Source organism: Mya arenaria, chromosome 3 (assembly GCF_026914265.1).
Source record: "Mya arenaria isolate MELC-2E11 chromosome 3, ASM2691426v1".
Lineage (NCBI taxonomy): Eukaryota > Metazoa > Mollusca > Bivalvia > Myida > Myidae > Mya > Mya arenaria.
This window is the reverse complement of record NC_069124.1, coordinates 61,959,049-61,973,201: the sequence shown is the minus strand read 5'-3', so window position 1 is coordinate 61,973,201 and position 14,153 is coordinate 61,959,049. Positions and strand designations below refer to the sequence as shown.

The window sequence follows — 14,153 nt, the reverse complement described above, 5'->3', positions numbered from 1 at the left end:
AAATGTTTATTGTAAGTGTTAATTATTCAATTTTTATGTATCATATAAAGAATATTTATTCCATTTCTGCACATTTGATGAAAATATAATGTTATTAATTATTATATATATTATTCCAAGTAATATCCAAACTGGACTTAAATGCTTTGACAGCGTAGCCGTTGTGGACATGGTGGACTTTGACGTATTATGGTCTCTAAGCCAGATTCTTTCCCCTCATGGTGTTAAACGAGTCCAGTAGCACACAAACTAGATTGTCCCACGGCAGTTCAAGTCTCTCAAACTGGCTTTCAATTTCTATGAAAATTGATTCAGAATCAGCCCTTGTGATTTTTAAGGAGGCCAAATGTCTCAACACTATTTCTTTCTCTATAGCAGAAAAATAGCTGAAACAGTTTTCTCAGTGTGTTTGTTGACTTGTCTTAGTTGAAACAAAACCGAGATCCATTAACTCCTCCACATGTTCATCATTGAAATGGCTAGCCACTCCGTAAGTCATCTTGTATGATGCTGTACACCTTTGAAGTTTTAATTCGCTGAGAGCTTTTGTACCTTTGGCAAGTGTCTTAAGTAAGACACACTACTGTGGTGCCAGGGAGCATGTTCTGTCATAAATCCAAGTATCATGGCCTCTGGATTGAATTGTCAGTCAATGACAGGAACAACTGGATGCATTGGCTGAGGTATCTGTTCATCCCTGACTTTTGTAACCATCAACATACCTGGAAATACAAATTACAACTATATAATTTAAATCTCACTCAAACTGGGTCCTCAAGAGGTTTTGTTGAACTGTCTCAAATAGAAAATAAAATGACTGCCTCTACGTAATATGTATTACTACTACAAAATATTTATTCTTTTTTTCTTTTTTCTTTTAATTTGAACCAAACCAATTTTCATTTGAACCTCCCATTGTGGTCAACAGCCACTTCTTATTGAGAACAATGCTTCAGACATTATGAGAATAATAAAGAAACGGTTTACAGCGTAAAATAATAATTTGTAAAATAAAAATCGATTATTATGACACAATCCGAATCGGGATGTCCGAAATAATGCTACATGCGCAAATTTCATTATTAGTTTGATCACTTTCTATAAACTTAAAAAGAAACGTTTCGGGAATTTCTCTTAAAAATAAATGGCAAATATACCCTTTAAATCGACGAATCTATGTTTCGAAGTTGGTGGTGGTCGTTTTTTTTTTCCAATTTTCCAATACCCGTTTATTCGTCTGTCATATCCGGATACGACCATCCGGATATTGTCTTCTAGTCCCATCGGTAATTTCCGTTATCACCGGATGCTATCTTAACCAATCATATAGCTCGATTGCCAAGACGTAAATAGGTTCGTTAATTTCCGGCTTTACACTTCCGAAAAACTCACCTTTCGTACCCATGTTGTTCAAACTGAGCTCGATTCGGTCCCTGTACCCCCCCCCCCCCCCCCCCCTAGAAAAAAACTCAACGGATTTACATTAATCTCAAAATCGATCCGTGAGGCCTTAAATCCGGAATTCCGGATTAATCCGGAATTTTATCATCCCTGAATATGGCACTTGCAAGGATGTGCCCTATTAACAGATTTTCTGAAGTCTTAAAAATTGAACTGAACAAAATAGTTCTCCTTTATTTGGCCTGCCGATGCCATCTGTTTCTGTTTTTGTAGTTATCTTCCCTTCATAATATAGGAAAACCACTTAAAGTGTATATAAATCCTTTACCATTTTACCCTTTTAAAATATATGTTCGGATTTATTTAATTATCACGGACCAACAGATGACTTTTATCTTCAACTTCACATCAGTATGTAAGTCATCAAATATTTGAGATGACAAGATGTTCCACTGAACGCTTTGTTTCCATCTTGCACTCATTTTTCCAAGGAAGGCGTTGCCGTTGTGTTAAGATGATTGCCATGCATTGCAGGTCAACCCTCATACAATGGCATTTTTGATTACATTCGGATTCCAGTGCCTGAAATAGAAAACAGAAAATACAACAATAATAGGAATTATATTTTCAGATCAATTATTTTAAAAGCCTGTACAACAACAGAAAAGTATTCACAAAACATTAAGTGCAACACCAATTTAAAGCTGCATCCTCACAGTTTTACTGTTCTGACACCTTTTTTTATTTTTGTCTTTAAAGAGCCAATTGGCAATTATTGTGCAAATGTATGGAAACCAGTGATATTAGACTGCTGACATAATATCAGATCACAGTCTTTCATATACAAGTTTGAAAATTTGGTAAAAATTCCTCCAACTAGTCATATAAGGTCACACGTAATAGAACAGATTTCAATTGTTTGGAAAATATTTTTTTGCTATTGCTTTAAGCCATTTAATTAATTATATGTGTAAATTTAATTTAATTACTCCTTTGGGCTTTTGAAGAATGGCCAAGAAGAACTGTCAATCTGTGAGAGAGTAGCTTTTAGCTCTGGACTACTGGTTAATTAAAAAATATGAAATGAAATTGTTATCATGTTTAAATTCATCTACAATGTTGATATTTTAATACTGACAATCCTTGTTGGTTAATTGTACAAACATGCAGGTACTTTGGGGCTTAAACCAATAGGATACTTGACTGTTAAATTATTGTCCGAATTTCGAAAATAGCACAACCATTACCTCATCTGCCTTCTTTCATTAGAACAAGCCGGGAATCAGAGTCAGCTGCACCCCTGGTACCATACTCTTCTCTGAAAATGACAATAAGATTAAAATTTAAATGTCTGCATTTCATTGGCACAGTAAAAATGTCAACATTTTTCAATGTTTCTGCATCACCACCACTGGTGGATGTCAAAGAATTTAGTCTTGAAAGAAATGTGTGCTGGTTTATGCGTTCAAACTCATTTTGTTAAACCAATAGAATAAGATCTAATTTATTTAGAGAACTATATTAGTGAACAGGGCCGAGTTATTCAATTGTGCCATTACATTAAGTTGTTCGCTACCAACACTCACTGACACTGTGTGTTACACATAAACCATACATCCTTTGTTAAAAGAATGTAAATTTTAATTATAAAAAATTAAAGTTAATGATATGAAATGTATGAGATAAATACACTGAGAAAGTCTAACCTATTATCGATCTAAGTAAAGTTAGATTCAGACTTATTTGTTATTAAAAAAAAAAACAAATAGAGTATTTGTTTTCTTAATTTTTGCCACTGATCACTGGAGCTTCAAAATTGTTATTTACTAAATTAGAATCTGTCAAATGAAAGACGACTTTACCCCACCCACTAAGAATTAATGACATTTCCAATTAGTTTCTCATTAGGGCTCTTTTAAAACTATTTTTATATTTTATCAAAATACTATAAGTATAAAAATAACACTTACACACAAATAAGTGGTAAAAGTTCGCTCATATTCTGTCTTTGGACTGACATATCTCTTGGTTGTTTGAAGATCTTCTTAGTCGGCCATGATGGACTATTTTCTTACGACCCGTATTATATCTTGATACTAGCCGAGGAGTTCCGATTGGTTAGCTATCAGAGTTCATTCGGAACACCTCGGCTGTATACAATCTCAGAAATGTTTACATAAAACAACGCTGCATGTAGATTGCGTAGTAATTCCAATTTAGAATTTAAACTTTATGACTTTGCTCTTGGGAATCTTAACTGTCCATTCAATAAAACACTCCAAAGCAATAATTTTCAACTCTTAATTGAAATTACTACTGCGATTTAAGTTCGGATGAAAGGATTTGCATATTTTACTAGCGTGTGAAATCGAAAGTAGACTTATTGTCAAAACAAACGTACGTAAACATCCTTTATTTTCGAACAGATGTACACACATGGCTTTTATATTAAACACATACTATTATGCGCATTGGTCTGTTCCCTGAGGGTGGCACATAATGATGTAGTATTCGGACTGTGCGTCCGTCCGTGTGTCCGTCCGTTACTTAGTTTTGTCCGTATAGTAACTTCGGGAACGGTTTAATATGAGTTTATCTATGATCTAACTGGACGTCATAGAAAAAGTGTTTTGACATTTTTTGTACTTGGCAGCCTGACTCGAGATTCGATGTGTACAGGGATACACAATAAATGTCAAAATGATTCAAGTACTCCGAAGAACGCTCATTATTATGGCAACTTGACACCGGACCATCAAACTTCACTGGTAGGTTGGACATGACTAGTAGATGACTCCATTGATTTTGAGGTCAGTATGTCCAAACTCACAGTTAACAATGCCAGCACAATAGGTCAAGGTCACAGCCAATAGCCATACAAAGTAACATGTATGGAAACCTCGTCCGTTTAATTTAGATACGAACATGGAACATGGGTGGTAGGTTGCCGTTGACCAGCAGGCCCCCTTTTCTCAAACAATCTTACAGTAAGTGCTTGATATCAGGATCAAGCCCAGCACATTGTTTTTGATTGGTATGAATTTCGTAATGTTTTCATGGTAAAGAATTTGGAGGCGTTCAAAGGAATAATTATATGCGAGATAAATAAGTAAAACTACTTTTTATTTTTTGAAATCATATTTAGTAAGTAGTTTTACTGAATGAAACACTTAAGATTTTTTTAGAAATTGGGACCAGATGACCCTTATTTAGCAATAACAACGTAAAAAATTAATTTAATGCGGTATATTAAAGTGATATATCATTTTAAAGGTTACGTCATTACAAACTCAAATATGCACATTTTTTCAAAATCCATCATTTTTTTGACAGAATTATGGCCCTTTTAATTTTACATTTTTATCATTTTTTCTGCCAAAATAGGTCAAATTCAAAACTTTGGAATTCAAATGAAATAAATAATGTCAAACAACACATTTTGTTTATTTTCTATAAATTTAATACACATTCCTAAATATCAGAACCTAAACAAAGTTTTAAGCAAATTATTTTACTTTAAAAAAATGATGAAAAAACGTCCATTTTTAAGAAATTTTAAAATTGCTTTATATTTTGAAGAATGAGCTTGAAAAAGGTAAAAGACAAAGAACATTTACATTCTTCCATTCACTGCTTGACTGTTGCATTTTTACAATTAATAGTATTATAAATAGGAAGATTAAAGGCAAACAAAAAATTAGTTGCCATGGTAAGGCTTATTGATGTTATGTCAAATATCAATTCACATTTTTCTGAAATCTTTAACCTCGATTGACGCATCTTCCACATGTTGCAGAATAAACGGCGCTCAGAAAGAATTATGCTTGACAAATATGTCTTGTTCTATATACAATTGCACAGGCGGAAGTTTCGTTGACATTGGGATTTCCAGTTCCGGTTAAACTGTTTATACGTGTGCAAAAAGACACAGACTTATTTGCAAACATGAAGAAGTAAATCCCTTCCCCTCTCTGGACACAAAGGTTTAACAAGTAGATCTGAATATTTCTAAAATCTGCATATGTATCCCTTCAAGATAAAGTTAAGTATATCGCCGGAAATCATTGGGAGGCCATGCCCGTTTTACCAAAAAAACGTAAGCATTTTTGTATGGAAAGCAAATCTTTTTCAACTGTTAATGTCAGAAAAAAAGTCGCAAGATAAGAGTATTTACAATATTGGGGAAAGCAACCAAAAGCGCACGTGTACAAAGACCCACAAAATATATGATGAACTAAAACTGAGTCTCAGAAAACTGATCATTTCATCTAGTACTGTGGTACAGGATGGAAAGACGGGCCAAGGGGGGTGTATAGTAATACTCACACTTTGATATAGTGCACATAGCGATTGGATATCGAGAAAAAACTTTCCTTTCTCGGAACGTCGAATTTTTGTTTTTAAGAGCATTCCATGTACGTGAAGTTAGCGGCCTAGCGGCCTAGCGGCGTGAAGTTAGCGGCCTAGCGGCGTGAAGTTAGCGGCCTAGCGGCCTAGCGGCGTGAAGTTAGCAGCCTGGCGGCCTGGCGGCCTAGCGGCCTAGCGGCGTGACGTTGGCGGCCTAGCGGCCTAGCGGCCTGGCGGCCTAATTATTTTTTCTATTTCCAAGCAATTGTTAATGCGTTTTTTTAAAACAATGATAAATCAAGGTTTTTTTATTCATATAGTTACATAGCGGCCTTAAATTGTTAAATATTCAGAATAATTTTCTTGACCTTTTATTCTAAAACAATTTTAAATTAACTGTTTTATGCACAAATTATCACTCTGAAGCGTTTTTCAACTTTTTTTGCAAAAAAGTCGATCAAGCACTTCAGCGACCTAGCGGCATAGCGGCGTGAAATTAGCGGCCTAGCGGCCTAAATTGAATCCTATTTCAAAGCATGTATACATGCATTTTCTTCTAAAACAATGACATTTTAACTGTTTTTATGCACAAATTAACACATTGAAGCGATTATCAACAGTTTTTTCCAAAAACTAGGCCGCCAACTTCACGCCGCTAAACATGTTTATATTTTTGTTGATATTTTGTTTAAGTATTTTAACACTTCAGTCTAAAAGGTCGGCAAAATGGCTCAAAGGGGACAGGCCGTTATTATCGTCAACAAAAACTTCCCAAATCACAAAAGTCCTAGAAAAGGAGCAACAAAGGATATTAAAAAGATGTTTAAACTGTTCACGTTACTGGACTTCCGTGTGAAACCGTACTGGAATCTTAAAGGGGAGGAAATGAGGAAAGTTATCACTAAAGGTATCTGTAGTCATGCAATTGTACTTGATAAATTTCAAAAATGAGTCAAATTTTGTGCTTATTTATATGAATATATATTTCTTATTCCCTCTTAATGATGAATTGAACACATGTTTCAAGCTTGTGAGCACAAAAGTAACAAAGACAGCGAGTGTTTCGTCCTGGTGATCAGTTCACATGGCAGAGAAGATGTCAACGCTAAAACTGGCTCAGGCGACGTGGTGCACGAACACGTGGTACTCGGGACGGACGATGGCGTTGTACTCGTGGAGCATATACTCAAAGAAATGGAAAACCCAACACTGAAAGGAACGCAGAAACTCTGTTTTTTTCAGGTAAGAGTTTCCTGTGTGATGTCGGTCACTTGATCATTTGAAGGGTCAATGTCTTAATATAACTTGATAACTTGTATACCTATTTACCTATATTATTATTATTATATATAAGATAATGATTTGTTTTGATGGCGTTCGATGCATCTTTACTTATGAAGTCCTTCAAACTACGTGTTACTTTTGGTGGAATTGTGATTCCGTTCTGGCATTTCAAATATGATTATCGTCTTGAGCTCACACCCATCAAGAGCACTTGAAACAAATTTAGGCTAATATTTGTATGTCAGGCTTGCCGAGTGTCCACCCACCGTCTATCAATTATGAAAGATGGAGTAGACTCGGGTGTAAATGTGAAAGCCGTCAGCACAGTTGGTGGAGGATCAGGGGGTAGTGATGGAGGCAAGGGCAACTCCGAGGGCATGGACGTCGAGGATATAGTGGATTCACTTTTACAAGATCTTGAGAAACCAAAAGAAGAAGACACGGCGGAAAATGAATGCACTGGTTGGTTGGTTGATTGATAAAGGGAAATAATGGAAGTTTACAAGTTGTTCAGTGTTGGTAGTTTGGATTGCTTATTGTCACTGATAGTTCGAGGGCGTAGCGCAGGACTGGTATAACTGATTGTATTGTTATATGAAGTTATAACCGTTTTGCGCTAAGCTCTCGATTTGTTGTCTATATAATCTATGAACACAATGGGACAAGAATCCATGCTTTGAAAAACAAAACAGTTGTAAATAGTTTATGTTTTTTTTGTATTTATTGATTGCATTTATTTATCTTATATTTTAAGTTTTGGTGTTGTTTTTTACTGATAATGTCGCTGGCAAATGTGCATGAATTATGTTCATGCATAATTAAACACATGTACGACAAAACAGTTTAGTGACTTGAATATATAATACATGTTACAGAAAGATATATGTATTTATACAGTCATTGAAGTGATAGACCCTTTGTCACTGCCGGACACTGATGACGAAAGCGAGGAGGACGAGGAGGTTGACACCCAGCCTCTGCAGGACTCGGGACACCCGCCCCTCCCACCCCCGAGGAATGTTGTCCCAAACTACTGCCCCCGGGACTGCCTCGTTATGTACCCTGTGCAGCCGCGTATGTATCATCGAGGTTTTTAAGATATTAAAAGAAGTATGAAAAAATATATTTACATTAATAATCTTTTTATAGAAAATTTATATTTATTTTGTTATGGATGTCCTACCTTATTACTACCTATTATTAGTCACAGTGTAGTAAATGTGGGACTCTTTTTAAGATAAAACAACTGAAAATATTTATATGTTTCACACCAGACAAACCTGACTTTCTGCTGATTTCGGTTGTAATAATCGAATGACTGTATTGCATTTATGACGTTTTCTATGCCAGATACAAAACGTTTACGGTTTTCTTTAAATCGTCTGTTTTTTAAAGAAAAAAATCGAGATTTAAAATATTCAAAATAAACTTAGTTTATATATTGCCAGAGTGCATATATTGCCAGAGTGCATATATTGCCAGAGGCATATATTGCCAGAGTGCATATATTGCCAGAGGCATATATTGCCAGAGTGCATATATTGCCAGAGGCATATATTGCCAGAGTGCATGTATTGCCAGAGTGCATATATTGCCAGAGTGCATATATTGCCAGAGGCAATATGCACATGTTCAGCAAGTCTCATTGCTCTGGATTTAAAAATGCACTCTTGCTCCCAATTAAGATGTACCACAATTAAAACAATGGTTTTCGTTTCCTGAAAAGGATGAATTAATATCGAAATACTTATGAAGGATCTCGTGTTAAATTTGAAAGAAAAGTGCAGAAACCACTGTATTTCTACCTTATGAGTTGATAGTTGATCACTGTAAAAAAATTAGCACTTACCAGTCATTTAATATGTGTGCGTTTTCAGCTATTAAACACACGTTTACAGTCTTGTTATCAGTTACTTATATTTTCCATAAAAGCATTATTTAGCAAGAGTTGAAGTTTTATCAATCAAAACTTATGTTTGTTATACATGTGTATGTTTTGATTCTAAATACGAGTGTCACTTTATTAATTATTGAGTTATATCCATGTTTCGACTTAAAACAACTCGACTATAAATGAGTGTTGCCGTTCGTTTCTCGGCGCTTTTCTCTATTATATTTTTACACGAACTGTCGGTGTTACATTCTCGCGTTGCCTCTGTTGTTTTAGACAAATATGCCTTCCGGTCACTCACAAAAGGGTCGTGGATGCTGTACTTCCTGTACAAGAACAAGGAGATGCTTCTGAATGAAAATGAAAACTTGAGTCTCCTGCAGTACCTTACCAAGGTGGCGGCCGACCTCGCCGCCAGGGACTACAACTGGGGAAGTGTGAAAGAATTGCAGATGGCCGCCACCATTGTTCACAGGTTAACCGCTGACGTCCGCTTCCAACCTTTCGAGCATGGTATGATGTCTCGATTTATACAAAAAACAAAGACGAAAGCTGGCTTTTTTCGTAAGCACCAAATCGTTCTATAGAGTACTTGCCTTATTTCATAATGTTGTCTTTGAATGTCCAAGTTTATTGACTAAGTGTGCGTTGTTTAAACAGAAACAAAAAGATGATTTGTTTGATTTTAAAATATAAACAAATCATTATACCATATCATATAGGTACTTAGTATAACCCCTAATTTTGAGTTATAATTAAATATAGACAAAATCATCATATTAACGAAAACCTGGTTACACCTGATTAAGCCTGGTTTAAGAGTTGTCTGGCTTGATGGTCCCCTGCTATGCATCCTCTGTTTATTGGCCTAGTTCCACAACAGGGTGCCAACTTTCCTCTGTATTTGCTGTTGGCCAATTGCCATTAAGGGCAGCGTATTTAGGGCTGTGTTCTAAGAAAAACGACTTATCAATACCCTTTAATCGGAAAAAAGCAAAGCGTACGGTCAGTACGAATTTGTAAATGCATATTTAAAATATTCGTTTTATTTAATGAGCAGATGCATATTGATTTTCTTTTTTTCTTCTAAAAAAACTTGTTTTGCATGCATATACATGAAAGCTGCTTTTGATTCTGTTAATAACTTTTTCAAGGAGAGTTTGTCAATTTTGTTAAACATTTACTAACGAAATAATAGTAAATGTTACGTATAATTAGAGTTAAAATACTTAAAGAACATGACTTTCTGTATTGAGACGCAAACGTAAATAACATTTTATTATTTTTCATTAGTTTTGTTATTGCCAATTAAGATCGTATTTTTTTTTTGATATTATGTGGCTTCAACGACTTAATCATACAAAAACAATTTTACCTGCCAATTAGCAGTGAAAACATTCCTTGGTAAACGGATTTGTAGACCATTTTAAAAACTGATAAAAATGGTTTTTTTTCGCCCAATGATTCTAGCTTTAGAGACCATATTACTAATGGTAACTAACGCTTATGATGTAGATATTGATTGTTTTTATTATACGGTTACTGTTGGCAAACTAGTTAAAAAAATCATCTACTTGTATGTCTATGCACAAAAACAGGAATTGTTGCAGATTCCAAATATTTTATATCACCATATATTGCTCATATTTTTAACTATATTGTTGATTGAGGGGTCTACCCTGATTCATGGACTGAACGTGTTGTTGTTTCAATTTATAAAACGGGTGATATAACTAATCCCACTAACTATCGCGACGTAACACTTGTAAATATTATTGCTAAAAATTATATTTAACGTTACAAACTCGTATCAATTAGTGATGCGAAAGTGAGAATAAATTGATAATGCTCAATTTGGACTTGGAGACAAGTGTAGTACAGTTGATTGTATTTTTACTCTACATTCTGTTCCAGTATACAAAATGTATTATCAAACAAAATGAAACTATTTGTGCCTTTATTGACAACGAAAAAGCATTTGACTCGTGTCATTCACGATGATCAGTGGATATTTTTTTATATTTACTATTATATTATATTTTTTTTATTATAATAAAATAGTTTTGGCTTTTAGCAGTAACTGGTTATCTAGGTATGATTTGGGAATTCCACTAAGTAGATAAATCTTATCCGGTCAACCAATTACTATGTTGCTTATTTAGTGTAATTCGCAAACCACAACTAAATTACCAGTAACTGCTAGAAGCCAAAAGTGCATTTATAGATAAGTGGTAACACGAATCTAATCTAGTTATCCGTTATCATGTTACTTATTAAGTGGAATTCGCAAACCACAACTAGTTGGCCTGTTAGTGTTGCATAGCTAAAAAGCGTAAAAGGTGGCAGTTCTGGGCACTTTCAAGCCTGTTTTAAGTCTAATGATATTTATCAAAAAAATGTTTCGCGAATATTGACTAGATAGCTAGATAATAATCGCGAAAGTTAAGTGATTAACAAAAAACAATTCGCGAACACTATCAGGTTATCTTACGGCAATTATATGCTACCAAATTTAACACCTTTAACAAATTTGTATCTATCTTATATATTAATAATATTAGGACTATCAGGAGCCTAGCGAATTTTGCTTTTATTGCCATGTCCAAACGAAACGATTTCCTTGCTGCCGTTGCCACTGGATTTGTTTAAAATGCTACATATAGTGGCATTTAGTTAGTATTGATATATGTGTGTTAAAGTTATAGTTATCAAACACTTATGATATGTTTGTAAATATGTTTGAATGTTGATGTTTTACTTTCTCTTTTTGTGACAACCTTTGTGAATTTTTTTTATCAATTTCGGCCAAAATCATGTATTTGCTGATATTTCCAATACACTGAAACTGAAACTGATAAATCATATTCAGTTTGTTTTATGTAATTGACACATGGCAAGTTTATAAATTTAATGAACTCGGAATTACAATACAATTGGAATTATATAATTATATACAATAATCAAACGAACGATGATTCGATGTTGTTATTTTCCTGGAATGGTATTCAAAACAAATACTTTACCTGATTAAAGTTCCTAACTTGCCGTGTTGCTATTGTTGATGATGTTCTTTTTAAAAAACTAAATGTACTTTATTCAAACAACGTTCATCGAATATTGCCCTCTTAAAGCTGCACTCTAACAGATTGAACGTTTAGACAACTTTTTTTAATTTTTGTCTTGGAACGAGCAGTTTTTTTGCGTAAATATCTGAAAACCAGTGATCAAAGACTGATGACAAAAGATCAGATAGCAGATTTTCATATTTCCTCTCATATTTTGATGTTTTATGCACTTTTCTTAAACCGTTAGTAACTGTTTAAGCCATAACACATTGAATTTGGCATGGAAATATGAAAATCTGTGATCTGATGCTAATTCCAAGACAAAAAAAATTAAAAAAAATGGAAAAACGGTGTATCTGTGAGAGTGCAGCTTTAAATGTACGTAGATACTTATACTGATTATGTATACAAAAGCTGTGTAACGAAATAAATCTTGAGAACATATATCCGTTTTGTCTCTTTATTTGGTGTTAGTAAAGGAAAGAGTGGGGAATGTAAGTTCTAAAATTGGTATTTGCGTAGTACCAAATAATCTAAAAACAACAACAATAGAACTTCTATACAGTAATCAGGAGCTTGGCCTGTTAAGTGCTAGTGTCCGTCTACCATGAAGTGTATGCAATGTATTTTTGGCCACTCCTTTGGTTTCTTTTTATTGTAGTCGCTTTGAAAAGTAAAGAACACAAACGTTAACAAATAAAGTGTTTTCTCAACATTTTGATTCTAATGAGTTTGAAAGAAGTATTTCAAAGTTTATTATTCCCACCTTCGAAGAAGAGGGGTATATTGCTTTGCACGTGTCGGTAGGTCGGTCGTCGGTCCATCGGTAGACCAAAGCTTATCCGAGTGATAACTCAACAGTTCCTGGACATATGGTCATCACGGTTGACATGAAGGTTGGGCCTGACCAGTAGATGACCCCTAAAGATTTTAGGAGTCATCAGGTCAAAGGTCAAGGTCACATTGACCTTTGACAGGAAAAGGTTGTCAAAGCTTGTTCGAGTGATAACTGAACAATGCCTGGACCTATGGTGATCAAACCTTGCATGGAAGTTGGGCCTGACCAGTTAATGAAAACTATTCAGTTTATGGGTTATTGGATGAAAGATCAAGGTCACAGTGTCCTTGACCGCGAAAAAGGTTGTCCCAATGATAACTCGTCAATGCTTGCACCCATGGTCATCAGACTTGATTTGGAGGTTGGGCCTGAACAGAAGATGACCCCTACTGATTTAATGGGTCAACGGGTCAAAGGTGAAGGTCACAGTGACCTTTAAGACAAGAATCTAGTCTGTGTGATACCTCAACAATTCCTGCACCCATGGTCCTCAAACTTGACATTTAGGTTGGGGGTGACCAGCAGATGACCCCTATGGATTTTGAGTTCAAGCTCAAGGTCACAACTCATATAGGTCATTTAAATATACAGCCATATACACATACTTATTCCCTGCTGCTTAGAGGATATTTGTTTATCTGCAAATATCAGTTATCATCTGAGCATGATTAAAAAACTGTACCTACTATCCTCACACTTTGATTGGCAATAATCTTAAGACTGCCTCAATGGCATCCAATGTCAATGACAAATCAGCTGTCATTTCAGTCGATGCATATTGCATTCATTTGTCCAAATATTCCTGACAACATAGCGCTCGGGGTGGGGTGGGGGCATAGTGGTTGCATCTCTTGTTCCATGATTAGTCTCTCGTTTGAAGACTCCAAGTTACAAAGTGTGACTTTGCTATATATGATTCCTCAAATAGATGTGTTATTAAGCGTGATATTTTGTTAAAAACTATTTCAGTCATATGACAGCGTCAAAACATAACATAAACATAACATAATGTTTGTTCTAATCTATACTTATTAAGCAAAAATCACAAAGACTACAAGAACTAATATTGTATCGATATAGTATACTGTTATTAGGCATTATTCTTAAAAGGCATTTGTACTGAAATGCTCTTAATTTGGAATCAAGCAAAGTTTGAATGCTTGGGTATACATCTCTTTCCAGTTAAAATTACGTGCATCTTGTTCTGTTTAAGCCTTCCATTATGATAATTCGCGAAACTTTTCAGGTTTATTACCCCATAAAATTTGAACATTTTCTGTTAAATATCATTTAAAAATAAATCTGTATGTGATTTTATACTGTTTAT

At 34.8% G+C, this 14,153-nt stretch overlaps 1 protein-coding gene across 5 annotated transcripts; it reads left to right on the top strand.

Annotated features, from left to right (window-relative positions):
* Window positions 1–3,553: 3,553 nt before the first annotated feature.
* Window positions 3,554–12,326, top strand: LOC128228994 (uncharacterized). 5 transcript variants are annotated; one of them, XM_052940609.1, is made up of 8 exons: window positions 3,577–3,798; window positions 4,055–4,169; window positions 5,807–6,015; window positions 6,458–6,655; window positions 6,776–6,990; window positions 7,278–7,494; window positions 7,930–8,106; window positions 9,200–12,326. In XM_052940609.1, the coding sequence occupies exons 4-8, from the start codon at window positions 6,475–6,477 to the stop codon at window positions 9,508–9,510; spliced, it is 1,101 nt and encodes a 366-aa protein (XP_052796569.1). In that variant the 5' UTR covers window positions 3,577–3,798; window positions 4,055–4,169; window positions 5,807–6,015; window positions 6,458–6,474; the 3' UTR covers window positions 9,511–12,326. The 5 variants fall into 5 exon arrangements, with proteins under 5 accessions (XP_052796570.1, XP_052796569.1, XP_052796568.1 ...); XM_052940610.1 differs by lacking the exon at window positions 5,807–6,015 and having other exon boundaries at window positions 3,554–3,594; XM_052940608.1 differs by lacking the exon at window positions 5,807–6,015.
* Window positions 12,327–14,153: the final 1,827 nt, after the last annotated feature.